At 40.4% G+C, this 18,025-nt stretch overlaps 1 protein-coding gene across 1 annotated transcript in view; it reads left to right on the forward strand.

Moving 5' to 3' along the window:
* Positions 1 to 18,025, forward strand: part of POLQ (DNA polymerase theta) — a 59,500-nt gene that overhangs the window by 26,285 nt on the left and 15,190 nt on the right. Inside the window, exons 15-25 of the mRNA XM_075166301.1 lie at positions 683 to 3,852; positions 4,885 to 5,028; positions 5,654 to 5,850; positions 7,306 to 7,546; positions 8,628 to 8,821; positions 10,522 to 10,659; positions 12,061 to 12,235; positions 12,720 to 12,855; positions 15,160 to 15,278; positions 16,016 to 16,200; positions 16,556 to 16,667. Coding sequence (XP_075022402.1) covers positions 683 to 3,852; positions 4,885 to 5,028; positions 5,654 to 5,850; positions 7,306 to 7,546; positions 8,628 to 8,821; positions 10,522 to 10,659; positions 12,061 to 12,235; positions 12,720 to 12,855; positions 15,160 to 15,278; positions 16,016 to 16,200; positions 16,556 to 16,667 — 4,811 coding nt within the window. The remainder of the gene's footprint in view (positions 1 to 682; positions 3,853 to 4,884; positions 5,029 to 5,653; positions 5,851 to 7,305; positions 7,547 to 8,627; positions 8,822 to 10,521; positions 10,660 to 12,060; positions 12,236 to 12,719; positions 12,856 to 15,159; positions 15,279 to 16,015; positions 16,201 to 16,555; positions 16,668 to 18,025) is intronic.

An 18,025-nucleotide genomic window follows, 5' to 3' on the forward strand; every position in this document is an offset into this window, starting at 1 on the left:
CAACTTGTAGGTCTCTGTGACTGATCACAGTCATTACATGATTCTTTTGAAATTAATAGAAGCATCTTTTATGTGTGACATAAGTTTGTGAGACCTAAATTTTCTTCTTGTTCCTCTTTTCAATGCACTGTTTAGTCCTGGGTGAATTGTTAATGCTTTCTGGAGACCTTTTGCTGCCTCTAAAAGGCAGCTCCACCATATGATCAAATGAGTTGATGATTTATTACTGTACATCATTTGAGATTCTCTTATGATTTTCATGTTAGTGCAATGACAAGCTTCTTTGATCAAGTACCTGTTGGACTGTGCCATGACACCTGTCTGGTTCATGCTCCTGAAGTTTCCTTTCTTTGGAAAACAGTGCATGGAGGATTGATTCATACCTGGATCTTGCCCTAGTAGGGAGTTGGGACTTCTCTGGGGTACATGTTTGGACACAGAAACCTGGGAATGCTTCTGGGGTATGCAACCAGTAATATCTTTCATCGACATCAATTCTCATACAGAAAACTGAAATAGTTATTTCCTATTAAGTGCATTGTATTTTGGATATAGTGCTTCTTTGAAGCTAGGAAGCTGTGAAGCTAATTGAAATGGGAGCGGAGCAGAATAGTGCCAGCTCCTTGTGTCGTTTGTTATTTTCTGCATGGATGTTTACATCTGTCTGTTACCTTTCCCATAGTGTTCGTAGGGCTGTGGATGAAGATGAAGAATCAGCAGAGGAGCGTCGGACTGTGCGCAGCATCTGGATGGCTGGAATGAAAGGCTTAACCGAAAGAGAAGCAGCTTCCCTCATTGTGGAGGAAGCCAGGGGACTTCTCCAGGAGGATTTGGCACTGATGGGAGTGCAGTGGAACCCAGAGTCTTTTCTCGAGTCTGATACATCCTCTATGATGAGCAGTGAGTCAGAACTGGAAGACAGACTACGCAGATCAAATGGAGAGCAGTCTTCTGAGTCTTCCAGGGTGTTAAACAAAAAAGGGTGCAGAGTTCAACATTGTAATGGCCTTGGTTCTCAGACTGGAAACTTATCAAATATTAAAAAGGGATATAAAAGGAGACTAAGCGGTAGTACAGACAACTCCAGATTTGAGTGTGAAGTCCCAGGCAGGAGACAGGCTCGAGCAGAGGAAGGCAATGACGATATTGTGTACAGTGCTAGAAAACGGCCAAATACGTGCAGAGATAATAAAAATGTAGAAGGAATTTCTCTGGTCAAAACCAAGATGGATTCCAGGAGAGCAGTTCCAGAACTCCCTACTGAACAAGGGAAAACACCAACATTGAGAACAAGGTCTTCAGCCTCTAGATCGATAAAAAGTGCGGACATGCATTTAAACCGGACTAGGAACAAAAATACTGCTTCAAAACTGCAGAGGTCACTTCTTGAAGATTCGAATATGCTTAGCATAGACATACAAAAGCCACTTGCTTTCCACCCCACCATCTCTAAAGATATTTTTTTTTCAAACCAAAATAATAAGGAATTTATGGAAACAGGGTCTGTAACTCATAAAGTCTCAAATTCTGTACAGATGGGGGAAATTAATCTTGGGAGGAAAGATAAAATGGAAGGATTATTTACAGAGCCTACCACCACTAATGAAGGCATGCCTAAGGGGAGAGCATGTTTTCAGGCACCTGTTACATTGCAGGGTACTCCACACATCAATGTGGAGACACATAATATTGTAGAAAGTCTATTAATACCTAGTAGTGCTAGGACACAGAGAAATGAAAATACTGATGATAAGCAGAATAAAATTAATAAAATGCAAACAGATGCTAGCTGTGCTGAGGCGATGATTGGTAAGCAGCAGATGGCTGTAGACACAGATCACTGTAACGTAACTGCTAGCTGCTCTCGAAGTGGACACGTCTATAGTGGCAGCAGGATACGGAAGCCTGTGCATTTTTGTCCTGCTGAGGATATATCCTGCCATATTCAGATTCAGAATGGTGGCAAAAATGGAAGCGAAAAGCCCAATGGAATATTGTTACAAGCTGGAGCACTGCAGAAAGCCAGCAGTCATCCTAAGGATTTTCTGAAAGACACTCTAGTAAAATCCAAAGATGTTTGCAATGCAGATGATGTTCAGAATGGTCCATCCTCTGATCAGTTTTCTGACTCTAGGGGCTTTGAAGATAGTTTCCAGTTGGATACTCAAACTGAGATGATAATAAAACAGGAGGGAGCAGCTGGAATCACAGGACAGCAGGGAATACAAGGTTCAGAGCTGGCAGCAATACCACGGCAGGAAATCTCCAAGAAACTAAGCACTTCACGGACTGAGAATGCTACTGATGAAAGGCTGGCTGCAACAGTTAGGAAACTGGGCTTATCGAGTCTTATCACAACACATAACGTTACAAAAAACACAGCTCAGCACTGCAGTAATAAAGTTTTGGAGTCTGGAGGCCATAATTTACAGCCCGTAGCGAAGGAAATAGAATCTGCACCTTGCCTTAAAGAAACCGATTTCTCAGTGACTGACTCCCAGCTACACAGTTTTCTACAAGATTACCAGACCCAAAGTTCAGTGAAAGGGGAGAGTGTGTCTAAAGACTTTAGTAAAGCAACCTCCCATTTTGGTAGGGAGCACATTGTACAAGTAGAATGCCACCCCGTCCCCGAAACAAGCCTGAATATGAGTGATAGCTTACTGTTTGATGATAGCTTCAGTAATGTCAGTGACCTTTCAGCTGTTCACATCACAGAAGCTGACAGAAAGGACCCTGTGGAGAAGCAAGAGGCTTTGCTTCCTCCAGATGGTCTTTTGCAGAACCTAAGACCTGTTCAGAATAAATTTGATGTCAGTAGCAATCAGAAAGAGCCTGAGAATCCTGCGCAGTGCCATGATGTGTCTCTAGCATTCTCTGATCTAATAGCTGAAGTTTTAGATCATGCAAATTCCCCATCTTTTTTGGAAGATCTTCCTTCTACACTTCATGGTCAGCCAGGATTAAGAAACCCAGTGATTTGTAACAATGTCTCCAGACCAAAGGAACTAGTAGGAGATCAAGGTGAAAAGCTCCAGAGAAGCCAGCAAGCTTTAGACAAGAAAACCCATCCAGTGGTGTGGACTGAACACTCGTTTGAACTAAGCCCGGGATTGCAGGATGTATTAGACAAATGGCCTAGTCCCTCAGGCACTGAATCAGTTTCGGTAAGCTCCTGTTTGAAAGGAAAGTTAGTTACTCCTAGTGTTAATCAAGAGCCAGATCCAGTCTTTGAATCTGACTGTTGTCAGCCAGAGCCTTTGCCCACTTGCCAGGATTTAAAAAGCTCTTTCAAGGTTAAAGAAAACAAAATGGAAAACTTGAATCTTCAGAAAACAGACTGCATAACACTTCCACTCAAGGGAAGCAACAGAACATCCTGTCCTCCACCAGATAGTAATAATGGGTTTATTCCTCCAACACCTCCCAAAGAGCTTTTTCCAAGGAGTTCTGTTTCTCTCTCTGTGAAATCTGCAAGGAAGAGACAAGTCGCCTGCATGAATGAAGGGCAGCTGATTGAGCCACAGCAGAATAGCGAGGGCAATGCAGAGGAGAAGGTAAAAACACTCCAGGTCAATCTTGGGAGTGTAGACCCAATTGAGACTGATGAGATAAAAGATGATTCCACTATAGACCAAGGCTTTTCACTGCAACTATCTCAGGATGTTTTTCCACTTGTTCCCTTAAGTGCTGAAAGTTTCACTATTATTGATGTAGCAAGCGACAAAGCACTTTTCCAGACTTTTGTTGCAGAATGGAAGGAGAAAAACAGATTCTCCATCTCAGTGGCATGCGAAAGAACAAAATGTCTTTTGTCTCCCAAATCAACAATTGGTGGCAAATTCAAAAAAGGTCAGTTCTGTGTTCAGCACATTATTTTGTGAACAGCAGGGTGGCATCTTCAGCTTAAAGCAGGAGTGGAGAAAGAAAGGGTTTGCAGAAAAGGAGCAAAATTACTGATACTAATTGAATATTATCAATCTCAGTAAAGCAAAGGAGCTGAGTGGTAGTAGAGGATGGAGAATTGGTGTCAAGCATTTCATTGGTAGGTCTTTGGTGATAGTAATGAAGTGTTGGCAGCTTGTTTTTATGTGAGAGCATCTAAATATCCTTAACGTTTCATTGTGCATCTAATTTTGAAATGGATCTGTGTTGTGCAGTCCCTTTATCATGTGTATCTTTCCATGTTATGAACAAATTTTAGTATATTTTAAAATGAGTAATATATTTAACAGTAAACTGTACAGATTGTTCAGGGTCTCCACTGAGCAGTGTTACTTGCGGGATTGCCTCTGAACCAAGGCTAAATATTTTTGAGTTTGCAAAAAGTAAACTTGGTTCAGTAAATGCATGTGTGAAATTCAGATCAGTCTCTGTATCGTTGCAATATTGCTTCATTTTTTTCCACAGAAGTATTCATATGCTGCAGTTTGCTGCTGCTGCTGTATAAACATACTCTTCCCTTAAGTGTTAGATTCTTATCTGTCATATTCCCATAACAAAAACAACAAAATTTCTTAACTCTCAAAATATATTTTTGACAGACGAATGTGAAATGTTTTTCAGAGTGAAAGGAGGGAATACATTTCTATCTCAACTCTTGACGAAATTGCTAGGAAAGGCCAGAGTTTCGCCGGGATGCTATATGGGTGTTTCTGTTAAGAGAAAGTTTTGCTATTTTAAACATGTTTGGTTTTGTTTTGTTTTTTTTTTCTTTTCCCCCCAAAAAACCCACAGATTTTTCTCCCAATAGATAAAAATGAAAGTATATATTAACTTTTAAGAAATTTAGGCTCGACTGTATGTATTTACATTTTCAGGATCCAAACTCTTCTGTATTTATGGATACCATTTATAATTGTAACTTAAAAATTATTCCTTTAGTAAGTTCTCCTCAGTGGATGCAAGTTAAAGATGACGGATTTCCTGTCCAAGGCTACGAAGACATCTTGGTAGTTGGACTGGCAGTATGTTGGGGTGGAAAAGATGCCTACTATATCTCTCTGCAGCAGAGACAAGACCAGACTGGTAAGTGAGCAGACAGGCTGTGCTCTGTTACATGTCACTGCATTTCAAGAAAGTACCGTCAGCAGATAGGTTCTTGGAAGTGTTTTGAGTGTCCCAAACACAGCTCAGTTGTGTGATGGAATGATTTAGTCATATTATTCAGCAGTCTTAAGTGTTGGACACCCTTGAACATGTTGCTGTGGATACATTTATGCTGCTATATAATAAGGCCAGGTAGTTGGCTCAAGCACTGGACTGCTGAGCACGCATATTGCTAAAATGTTAGCTTACTCCCATGTTCTCTTTAGCTTACTTGCTTTTCTCTTTCAACCTCTTCCAATTTTTGCTCTCCAGAACAAATCTGACACTTGAATGCTGAACATAACCCAACCTGTGCTACGTGGGCTCATGGCTAGGGTTTGATTCCTGGCTCTCCTTTGTTTAGTAGTACAGACACAGCATATTGCTTTTGGGATCCTTGTCTGGTTTGATAAAATATATAATATTGGTGTAGATTTATTGTTATTTGTTCACAGTCCAACTGTAGTTTTTGTGCTTTAGGTGATTGCATTCAAGGTTTTTCTCTTGCCTTTCTTATGACAGCAGTGGGTAAAAAGATGATTTTTGCTTGTATTTCCTGCCTTAGAAATCAGTATGAGTTTGGCACCGCCACCTTTGGACAAAAACCTATCTGTAACAGAGAGACTGTATCATCTGCAGCTGTACCTGCAGAAGAAGCCCAAGCAGGAGCGCTCACTTGTCGTGTATAACTTCATTCAGCACTACAAGACTCTGGTGATGGCTTGTGGCATCTCCTTGGAAGGAAGTTTTGAGGACCCAAAGGTTTGCAGGATTAAGAAATCTACCTTGGGTAAAACTACTAGTTTAAACACACTAGTAGAAAGACAGGAGTACCTTCTGGTGCTTTCCTTCTGTTATTTAGATTTGAATATGCACACCTGTCAGGGGGTTTAGTGAAACTTTCTTCCCGTGGGAAATGTAGAACAGTACTTAGAGGAGAGTTCTTTTGCTATGTGTGTTGATGGTGCCTGCAAGAGGAACAGAGCAGGTTCAGTGATAGGTTAACATGTTAATCTTTCATGCCTGATTGCTTGGGTGGGGAGGATGTGTTTAATTCTCTCCCCTGTCCCAGGGGAGCTGAAGTCTTGTTTTGTTGCTGTAAGAAGCCTGGGACTAAAGTGTCAGAAGTGCTTCTGGTCAGACTATTGATTCTGAGAGCAGAAGGCTTTGTAAGCAAAAGATTTACCTGCTATGTGTATAGACCACCTTGCTACCACTATTTTCTCAAAACAAAACAAAGTTTACATGTAATTTCAAAAGGTTCTCGAGTACCATTTGTAACTCAAATGAAACACTAGAAAGAGGTAAAAGTGCCTTCTTGTCCTTGTTAGGAAAAGCTCTAGATGCATAGAAATTTCTGCTGTTGATTTTTAAAGTTTGCATCACACATGGGCTGAGTAGCATCCTGGCAATATTAAAGTCTGCAGATAAGGAGCTAAGCTGTTCAACACAAGGACAAACTTAGCTTTTCGTACCAATGCATAGTTTTAGGATGAAATTAAAGAGCAATGAAAGTAGAACCTTTCGCTGCGCTATTCCATGGTTTAAATGGAGCCTTACTCATACTTGTTCATTTTACTGACGCAATGAATATATACATGCAGACACACACCTCGACACATCCGTACTTATATATGTGGTTTTTACCTTCTGCTTGCATGGCAGAGACAATGCAGAAACCTGTGTTTCATCCTATTTTGACACAAGAAATTGAAATATAGCTATAAGCGAAATTGCATTGAAGACAGTGGGAGGTATGAGGCTTACTGAGAATAAAATTTGCCTTGCTGAATTCTTGGTGCTAGTGCTGATATGCAAAAAAATAGGAGAGCTCAGCTTGACTAATATTCTAGATCAATAGCAAGTTCTGATTTTTACAAAGTCAGATCCTGATTTTCATATTTAATCCCCTTTGTGTTAGGTTTTAATACATGAAAAAACCTGAGGACAACGCTTTGAGATGTGTTTAGTTGACAGAGGGTAAGGTTTTCAAATGTGCAGAATTAACTTTGAGTGAGAATGAAGCTTTTCAGTGACTTATGCCCTCTCGAAGGTTTTATCTGAAGTCATGTAACATTTCCACAAATTATTCCAGTCTGCCTGCCAAATCAAGGAAAATAATCTGCACTATAACCCTGCATTAACTCCCAGTTAAATATTTACATTATATTATGACTAAATTGGAAAAAAGGTCTCATGGATGTCTTCCTTTTTAAGGTTGCATGTTGGCTGCTTGATTCTGGCTCTAAGGAACGTACACTTCACAACATGGTGACTAACTTTCTCCCCAATGAGTTACCTCTACTGGAAGGGGTAGGCACCGGCCAAGGCGTGCAAAGCCTGGGGCTTAGTGCCAGCGGAGATCATTCTGGGCGGTACAGAGCAGCAATAGAGTCTGTGCTTATCTTCAATGTCATGAACCAACTCCATAATGAATTACAGAAGGAAAATCTGACAGGTAAAGAGAGCTCCTCCACTTGGGGACAAAAATGGAGAGTAAAGGTAGCTGAGTTATCACAGCTGAATGACCAGTGGAGAAGAGAGGAGATTTGGGAGTTCTTATCTAAGTATATTCTGTGGCAAAATGCTGATTTGTTAAAAAGAAAGAGGGAACTTCCTTTGGACTACATCTGTTTTGTCAAAAATTAGAATTAAATTTTGAATTAAAATATAATTGCTATATCCCAAATATCCATCAGTATTCATTCTGCAATAGCAGAGTCTATTTTAAGTCTCTGAATCAAGCAGATCTTTCCCTCTCAGGTGAGTACCCTGGCCATTCTGAGGGGGCTTGTGAGTCTGTCTGGTTTCTCATGAACATTTTCAAAAGCTTTTGCCTTTCTTTGTCAGAAGCAATCCTCAAATGTTTTCTGAAGGAGATTTCTTGCTTTTTGGCCTGCCCACGTAGCATTGTTTGCCACGTATGTGTTGTGTCCATGAAACTTTTGTGATCCCATAGTGAATGATCCAGTATGTTTGCACTAATATTTGCTGAGTGCTTGTCTCTTTTTAAAAACAAGCAAACAAAAAAACCCTCAAAAAGCACATACCTATTGGTGAGCTTTATGATTGTTTCCCCTAAATTGCATCCAAAGTCTAAGATTAAGGTCCAGTCTCACTGAAGTCTATTATTGCAAGTTTATTTATGATCGTGACAACTAAACCTTAGAACATTTTTCAAAGATGTGGGTGGTGGAATGAAAGTGTATCAAGTTAGAAAGCTTTACATTAAGCATGTCTGTGGCTTATAAAATGTTAATATACAAAGAGATGTGTATTTCTTAGGAAAAAAAATTTTGACAGAAGTTGTTATTCTCTTAAATACTTTTGTGATAAAAAGTTCTGGAATACTTACTATGAAATATTCCAGAAACAGAAGTATTTAAACTAAATATGTATTAAAAGATTTTGGTGTATCAGGACATTCAGGATTTTAAAAACTGAGGATTGCCCGGTTGTTTTATGATGAATCTGTTGATCTGCAGTTGATCTGGTTTTGATGTTATAAAAGATTTTCTTGGGGTTTTTACTTACTACAGAAGTATTTTCTAAAGTGGAGATGCCCACCCATTATTGCTTGGCTCTGCTGGAGCTGAATGGCATTGGTTTTAGCACGACAGCATATGAAACCCAGAAACAGGTCATGCAAGCTAAACTGAGCGAGATTGAGACCAAGGCATATCAGCTGGCAGGCCACAGCTTCTCCTTGACCAGCCCTGATGACATTGCAGAGGTATGTGAAGGTTAGCGTGGGAGGGGGAGAACTTTCTCAGAAGTTACCCTCAAGAGGCTTTTGCTTAGACTTAAGAAAAAACCTTCTTGGGCAGACTGAGTGTGAAGAAAACACAAAATGCAAACTGAACTCTTCTCAGAGTTGATTTGTCTTTACGCTCATTGTGAGCTTGCTGCCTGCAAGCATCTCATGCTTGTTTCTGATCATTCTGATTTCTGCTAACTTCAGCAGAAATAAAGAAGGTAGAAGTGGAAATAAGCATGTTGGAAATAAAAACCAAGTGGAAATAAGCATGTTGTTTGTATAGGACCTTGGCTTCTCATGGCGCATGAGATGATCTGCCAATTAAATGGCTTTTGGAATATTTTGGATGAATGGTGTGGGACTAGAGAAGCTTTTTTGCAATACCAGTATTCTGCCACGAAATGTGATGTGATATCATGTAGCCTGAGTCTAAGAATAGTTGTACTGAATAAGTTGCATTGTTGCCCTTGTCCCCTTGGCATGAAAGAGGAGGAAAGGCTGCTCTAAAAGTTTTGAATCAACTCCTGTCTGTTTTTAAGAACTTGTATAGAAACTGATTTTTTTTTGAAAGCCTAAGAAACAGATTTCTATGTAAATTAGCAATACTTTTATTCCTGAAGAACTTTACAATATATTTTTTACATGGAATCATAGGAATAGATTATAATTGCTGTGCATGCTTTTCTTCCTCATTTATTTATTCTCTATAAACTAATTTCTTGCTGAGGGGCTATACTTTATGTGAAAGTAATCAAAATTTGCAAGCACCCATCACTAAAAGACGTTCCACAGAAATATTCCTCCTTTGTTGCAAATGCAGAAGTTTTACTCGGTAATAGTAGTCTGAATTAGAACTCCTGAAATAATGCTCGACTCCAATTTCATTCTGCTTCATGGAAAAGGGGAATGAAAGTTTTTTCCGAAATGTTGTTCTCTGAACTACAGAAGCTTATTTCTCATGTGGAAATTTTGTTAGGAATCACGTAAAGTATCTTGTCTAGGTTAGTAGAGCTTTACCCTTCTAATTTTGTGTCAGTAAAACTTCTGTGCTACATAAATGTGTGAGAGAAAAGCTTCTATTCCTTTCTGCCAACTGTGAAATGAAACAGAATAGCTGTTCAATAGTGTATAATGCTACATAGAAACATAGAAAGAAAAATGAAGAGCTGTGTTGTATCTGTCAACAAGTGAGCGTATGTGTAATTTTCCAGTTATTGGCAATTTTTAGAAAAGCTAATATTCTGGTTATTCTATAAAAGGTATTTGTGACCACCTCCTTCTATGTCATTCATGTTGCTCTGAAGCCTGCTCCCTGCTAATGCTTCTTTTTTTCACCAATGTTCTTCTCACTTTTAGTCATTTTAACATCACGTTTTATTACAGTTGACTGTCAGCAGTAACTTCACTTATTGGATGGAGTTAATTACCTTTTCTAAAAACATACCTCTGAACTCAAACTTATAGTGTTTAGAAAATGAGATTTTAGATTGCATTTTGTAGTTAATTAAAATGAGGAGGGATGACTTTGATAGCAGAGATCTTTAATCAGCTTTTTAATTACCCGAAGCGTTCGTACTATCCTTTGGTTGGAACAAGCTGTTTAAGTGCTCAGTTGCTTTTTGTTTTCTCCTGGGAGTAGCATGCAGAAACTGATTTGAAATGCTGGCCTTTTTCAGGTTTTGTTCCTGGAGCTGAAGTTGCCACAAAATGGAGATGTGAAAGTTCAAGGGAACAAGAAAACTCTGGGTTACACCAGAAGAGCAACTGCTAAGGGAAACAGGGTTAGGTTGAGCAAGCAGTTCAGTACAACCAAGGTACAGTAAAGTCTGGTTCGAGTCTGAAAGTGACTGTAAAAATAACTCCCTCTTACTTCACACATCTGCTGCTTGGTTACATTGGAGTTAGGTATGCTGACTTAAATGAAATTAAATTTTAACTGCCTTTTGCTCCTCCAGTTACCATTGGAAATTCATACTGGATTCTGTCTTCTCTGTTAGCAGAGTTATTAACTCCTCCTACTCTCCTAGAGCCTGAGTGTAGTGAGGACATGACTATAAATAGCAGGCTTCAATGAGAATAAATCAGTCAGAATTTGATTTCCCAAACCACATGTAAGACCAAAATAGCACAATAATTTTGTAAAGCCAAGAGTAGAAGAATTTTTCAACATCAGCTTGAAAGATACTTAAATACCATGGTGATTAAATACAGTATTTTCTCTGTCTGGTACTACCATATTTGTATTTTGTGCTTCAGAGAGTTTGTCTTCAGAATGGCTGATCTGACGGCTTATCAAATTTAATATATCAAAAGCTTGTATATATGTGAAGGCTATTGACATGCGTGCCAGTTGATAAATATTGTGGAGCTGCATTAATACCAACTGCTGCAGGCTAATGGGTGCTCTTGCCAGACAGGTGATATTAGCAGATATACAAGTTCCCTATTTTCAGGACTCATTAATCTGTGTTGTTTTCTTAGTTTCCCCTTGTTCAGTGTAGTCAGTGCTTGGAAGACAAGTATTGATTTCAGAAACTTGTGGCAGTGAAGAAGTGAGTGCGGTGGTGGGAGCAGGGAGCAACAAGCAGAGAGAGGATTTCCTCCTCTTGGGATGTGGAGATATGAGGCTGCAGCTGCCTGCTGCATACAAAAAACTGTTATTTTGAGAAACGTTTGCATGCCACTGTCTTTTGAAATTCTTGTTAGTCCCTTCGTATTTCTGGTTTAAGTGAAAGGATTTGATTGCTAGTGATCAGCTTTGTCTTTCAAGGAGCATGGTCAAGGGCTTCATTTTACGTGTTCCTAGTGTACGGATAGGAGAGAGCCAGGAGAAAAATACACAGGAAGATGGAGGAGGAGCATTAATGCTGGGCAAGAGGAGACAGCATAGGGGACCTATGGCAAGTGATGCTTTATTTGATCATTTCAGGTGACTTATTGGTTGGTGCAGACTAAGAGTGGTGATGAGGATGCAAAAGTCCAAAGAGAAGTGATTGCCTTCTTGTGTGTAAGAAAACTGCAGGCGTGTCTCACGGTGCTTTGATTGCACAGGTGTAGGTGGTATAAGTGGAGGGGATATCTGTTTAATTTTAAGGCAGTGACACTGGAAGCTCACTGTGGGTGGAGGGGTCACTTTTTCCTGCAGAACTGCAAAAACTTTATTTATAAAGCTTTTAAGGCAGTTAATTATTGTTGTCCCCTTTTCTTCCCACAAGGATGTTTTGGAGAAATTAAAGACACTTCACCCGTTGCCAGGGCTGATACTGGAATGGAGGAGGATCAACAATGCCATTACTAAAGTGGTGTTTCCACTACAGAGGGAAAAGCGATTGAATTCTGCATTGGGAATGGAAAGGATATATCCAGTGTCACAGACTCACACAGCTACAGGTGAACAAATGCGTGCAAAATCCTCACTACTTACTGATTTTTTTTTCTTTGTGTGTATGGGGGCAGCTTTTCTGTGGGGAAAAGATAGGAAATCAAGCCTGTGCTCTACTTCAACCAAATGAAAATACTGAAATACCTATTTCACATAAATCTGCCCTAAAAGTTTAGATGTATTAAAATAGCTTTTGTGTTCACCGAGTAGTATTACTCATTTCTTGCACATATTAGCATGTAAATCTCTGACCCTAAAACAGGTTCTGGATTTGGGAGTTTCTTATTAGTGATACAGAAATGCTGCAGGGGAGCCATCTCAAGCCCATTCAACCCAAATTATTTTTCCTTTTCTTCAATTTTCTCAGTGGTCGTGTCCTGTCCCACCCTCCTGCCCCTTGTTTTTTGGAGATGCAGGTGTGTGTTCAGCTGTGTTAAGTTAGAGAGACTCCTTTTGGACCCTTACTTAATTCTGCTTTGTCTTCCTCCTCAGGTCGAATAACCTTCACAGAGCCAAATATCCAGAATGTGCCAAGAGATTTTGAGATTGAAATGCCAACTGTGGTTGAAGAAAGCCCACCTTCCCGAGCCCATGGAAATGTTAATTGTCATGCTCTTTCTGGGGGCAGGTAGGAGGATCTTGGCAAAGCTTCTGCCTACTCTTCTGATCTTAATGTGGTTGAGTTGTCAAATTTCTCTTTTCTGACTTCACCTGTGGCTGCTGTCATGTCAGTGTGACTTGTTACTCAGTGTTTCTCTTACAGTTTCAGGGCAATAAATACCTAAAAATCAGTGACACGTGAAAGACCTAATTAATACTAACAGCATATGGCTCCATGTAGCCACTTGCTTTTTGAAATTCTTTGTGAAACCCTATAGTGAGATTAGCATTGTGCTCCCACTGTTGGATGAAAAGCCTGAATGTGAAAAGTAACTAAACTGAAATTAGGATCTGGTTTGACTTTCTAAGAGCTGCTCTGAGAAAGGATAGGGTATTGTGGAAGAAGTAGAAGAAAGTTCATCTGTTTTATGCTGTGCAGCTCCCTGTGTAAGGGAACATGGGTGAACATATTTTCATTTTTTGTTAAAAATTTCATTTGTGATAATGATCATGCAAAAGCTACCAGGTAGCAGAAAAAGATTTCTAAATGCGGTTTCTGTTAACCAAACGCCCTGTTTTGACAGCATTAGATGCCAACGCCTAAACATTGCATGGAAGTCTAGTGAAATATCAAGGTGGATCTTTTAGCAGCAGCTTGTGAGCTTTTGTTTTTTGGCCCTTCTATCTGTCTTCTCCTACCACCGCATGCCTAACATCCTTGCGCCTTGAGTAGGTCATGGGAAGAGAGCCCGGGAGTAGCAGGATCTTGTCCATCTCTCTTCAGGAGAAGAACCAGGCCTAGCCATGGAGGCAGAAGTGTTGTTCTGAGAAATAGCTTTGGCACTGCTCAGGCTTGCAGGAGCTTTGCAGGACAGTTGGAGAGTGGGCTGGGTTCTTAAGTCTTCCCGGTAGAGAAGCAGCCCGTCAAAGGAATGGAGTGCATGCTGAACTTTGAGAGAGGTCAGCTTCTCAGGCTGACTTTTGAGACCACATCCTTAGTTAAGTAGCCACTGTGTTAGCAAGGTGGGCAATCCTAAAGGCACAGAAATGACTGCTGGCACAAAAGCAGCTGACATGCAGCCTAAGTCTGATAGGCCTTCCAAACTTTGGTCCAAACTGTCTTTTATCTTAGTAATTACTATTACAACTCCTTCTTCTTGTTGTAAGAAGCTTCTGACCAAAGGAGTGTAGCTAAATTAGATCATGGTATAAAGCCCTGACTCATTCAACGAAATTGGGAACTTCTGCTGGACAGTGTGATTTTCTACAGTTCCCATATGTTGTCCTTCACCTTTATTTCTTTTGAAAATTTATTTCTGTGATTTTTGTGCTATCTTTCATCTCCTTGATCCCTACCATCCCTGAAATGACAAGGTATAAGAAGAAAAGGGAGTGCACAAGGGAAGAGAGCATGATGGCTCTTCTGTGCTTTGCTTTGCTGAAACTAGCCTTGATCACAGAGATACCTTTCCATTCTGATAAAAAAAAAATTGCTCAGATCCCTGATCAAGGGCTTGTAAAGGCCTTCGACTGCACTTCCAGCAAAGAACCCAACGGGCTGGCTGGTAGGCTGGTGCTGATGGGAGTAGGAGGTGTGAATGGTGTCACAGCTGTGCACTGTTCAGTGGGTGCACTGATGGGTACAATTCCATCCACAGCTGCAAGTGACTTGGTGGGACAGGAGAGCTAAGCAAGCCCTGAGAGGTTGCAGAGCAACTGGTGCCACTGTAAATTTCTGGCCTTCTGGAAAAAGAAAATCTCGTTGCTTTGAGGCAACTTTTTGCTCAGCCTGTAGAGAGGAAATGTGCAGTGTTTTATGAGCACGTCTTTTGCAACTTCTGCTCCGCTTTTACAGGCTTACTTGTGTGTGTGTGTGTGTTTGTGTGATGTGCGGGAAATCTTTTCTGTCTCTACTAGGTATGAGCTGGTGTAGGCATTCTGCATACGAGAATTATGTTGAGAGAATAGATGGCATTCAAGGTGGAACGTTGAATTTTTAGGATTCCTGTATCTTTCTGGAATGTACCCATCACAGATCTGGGGCCTTTCAGCTTAACCTGTTTTGGAGTGGAATTATCCAATTTCTGGATCAAACCCTGAATGTACCAGGAAGTTTTATCCCTAAATCTGTTTAGCGTCAATAAATCCCTTCAGGTGTACATATGACCTCTGTCCAATTCCCCCATGGTCATATTGAGGTATGGATTGTCCGAAAGAGTGGAATAGAGGCTACTGTCTCACTTGTTTTCACTGATTCTTTGTGGCAAAAATGACTATGCATCTTTAAGTGTTTTAGAAATTAGTGAAGAACAGTCATTCTTTGTCTCCACAGATGCAGAAAGCGTTCCAGTATTTTGGCTAATGGCCTAAAAGTTCAGGCTGAAGACAGATCTGAAGAAAGAGGAATACCGTTTTCTGTTAGCATGAGGCACGCCTTTGTTCCCTTCCCAGGTAACGCCCAGATCCTGCTCTGTGCCAGCTAATTGTTAAGAATATATTTAACAAAAAATCCTAATGAAGAGTTAAGAATTGATGACAGTATATGTCTGACTGAGCAGCCTACTTGAGAAACTAATGCAGTAGTTAGCATGCCCTCAAAATTATTCACAAGACTGTAAAGGAGAGCGTTTCAACTGGGGAAAGTATTCAAATGTTATTATTCAAGTGTTCACACCTTCATTTCCTCTTTAAGAATACATATCTTTTAAAGAGCTATACTTAGGCAGCCCTTAACACACAAATTGCACTCTATCTAGTGTTATTTCTATCCAAATGTCAGTTCTCATGTTGCCTGCCCTGGCTCAGTACAAGTCTGCCGGTCTGATCTCTGTGCTGGTCATTCCTATCAGGTGCTAGACTTTTACACAGATACTTGTCTGTGTGTTTTTGATGGATTCTAGATGTAGGGGCTGGATGGAAAGCAAGCAAGCCTGGGCACTGGGGAGACAGGCAAGAATTTGTCTGATTTAATTTCTACTGTTTATTGGCACAACTTTCAGCAGTGGCAGAAGCAACCGCTAATGGTATTCGCAAGAAAACAGAGACTGAGGTTGCATAGAAATGGCTGTGGAAAACTTTCAGAGCAGAAGGTGCAAGGACAGCTTCAGTCCTTCTTGCTGGAATGTTGGTTGGAATGTTGTTGGGAGTAATTTATGAAATAATGATTTCTGCTACCCTGTTGACTTCAGGTGGCTTAATCTTGGCTGCTGATTATTCTCAGCTTGAACTGAGGATCCTTGCTCATTTGTCTTGTGATTGTCGACTCATCCAAGCCTTGAACAAGGGTACTGATGTCTTTAAGAGCATTGCGGCAGAATGGAAAATGATTGATCCTGAAGCTGTTGGAGATAGGACCAGGCAACAAGCTAAACAGGTAGTTTTTAGGAAAAAGAATTCGGCAGCAGTTTTCTGGGCAGAAAGGTTTGGTGTTCAAAACACCAGGGAGTCACAGTAGTACGGTTTTCTGTTTGGGTTCGGCTGTGATTGTTCAGTAGTTGCTTTGTATGTCCTCCCACTCTCAATAAGTTTCAAGTGGAGCTCTCTGGGTTTTGGGGATGAGGGTGGAGAAAAACAGCATGAATGGCTTGGACTCAGAGGTAGTATCTTTTCTTGAATGCTCACCCTTGTTCCCATACGCCTGTCTTCCCATGAATCACATTTTGTTTTGGCTCTGCTTTCTCTGCATGGCTCACCATATGGTTGCGGTTCTTCACACTGTCCTCTGGCAGATTTGCTATGGAATCATCTATGGAATAGGAGCAAAATCTTTAGGCGAGCAGATGGGGATTGATGAAAATGAAGCTGCCAATTACATTGAATCCTTCAAATCAAGATACACAGGTTCGGATATGGCTGTTTGGGAGCTGTGTGGTGGTGGTGGTTGTTTTTAATCCCTTCTCTCCATGTCTCTTCAAATCCTAAATTTGTCTCAGCCCTGTACTACTCCTATCTCTTTTGAAAAAGCTTTTCATTTTGGAAAAAGTCCAGTGCATGAACACAGCAGTTTAGTACTCCATAATGTTTTATCCTGCACATGAATTATTTTGTTGGTTTTCTAATTAATTAATAAGCCCTGGGGATTCATTCTAAAGCTCTTAACTTTCTGAATAAGAAACACACTTTTTCTTATTAAAACACACAGCTTTAAAGGATATGCAATACAACTTTAGACCACCGTTCTTATAATTTTTAAATATAACCATTTCTCTCTTCTGTTCTTGTCTTCTGCTTTCACTGAGTTTTAAACTGTTTTGCATATAACCCTTACATTTTTATCCAGCTGCTCAGAGCAGCTCTCCCATATTTTGTAAAAAGACATTGTTGCATTTCTAAGAAGCATGTTAATTTTTAGGAAAGCTATAGAAAGAATAGAGCTGCAATCAGAAAATGAATGGAGGGCAAATGGGATGAGAGACAGCTAGCTCTAATCATAAAACTTGGAAATGAGCTGGAAAATTATGTTCTGAAGATTCAGGGTTTGTTTCTTTAGGAGACAGATGCTGAGAAATGGTGTCCTATTGAGAGTCTGTTTAGTCTCCAGTAATTTCTGGATAGTGTCTCCTTCGTGACCATTAGAAATGACTTCCTGCTTCCTCCCCCTTGGTACATGTGCATGCATACAAACTCCGCAATGTACCTTATATTGTAACTTCACTTACGAATTTTCACTTATATGGATTGCCAGGCTGACATGCTAAATTACATACCTGATGAATTGACTAATGCCATCAGTCGTGATCCTGAATAGCTCCTTTTATGTTTTATATTTTGTAAACCTTGGAAGGAAACTGTCTGAAGTTAACTTTTTCCACTTTAGTGCACTTGTTACTTGAACTTGCAGTGAAAGGGACTCTTCCCTGTCTCACCTTTCTTTGACCTAAGTTTCTTTTTAACACCCTCAGTGGATTCACTCCTTCCTTTGCAAAGTGCAGGTGGCCGAGTTTCTTTCATCCTAGAATCTGAAGTGACTCAGTCTGAAGACAGGCAGCCTGAGGCATCAAGGGCTCCGACTTCTGCTTTCAACTTACTCCCTTCCTACTACTTGTCTCTCCAGTGCTGGTCCAGGTCCTGACCTCTCCATTGTCGATAATACATGTATGATCCTCTGTGCCTGGGCACTGTGCAGAATGGACTTCCTACCTCCTTGTGCACAGCCAGATATCCTGACGCTATGCACTCTCTTCCACTTCAGAAGTCTT

This window comes from Calonectris borealis, chromosome 1 (genome assembly GCF_964195595.1).
Source record: "Calonectris borealis chromosome 1, bCalBor7.hap1.2, whole genome shotgun sequence".
Lineage (NCBI taxonomy): Eukaryota > Metazoa > Chordata > Aves > Procellariiformes > Procellariidae > Calonectris > Calonectris borealis.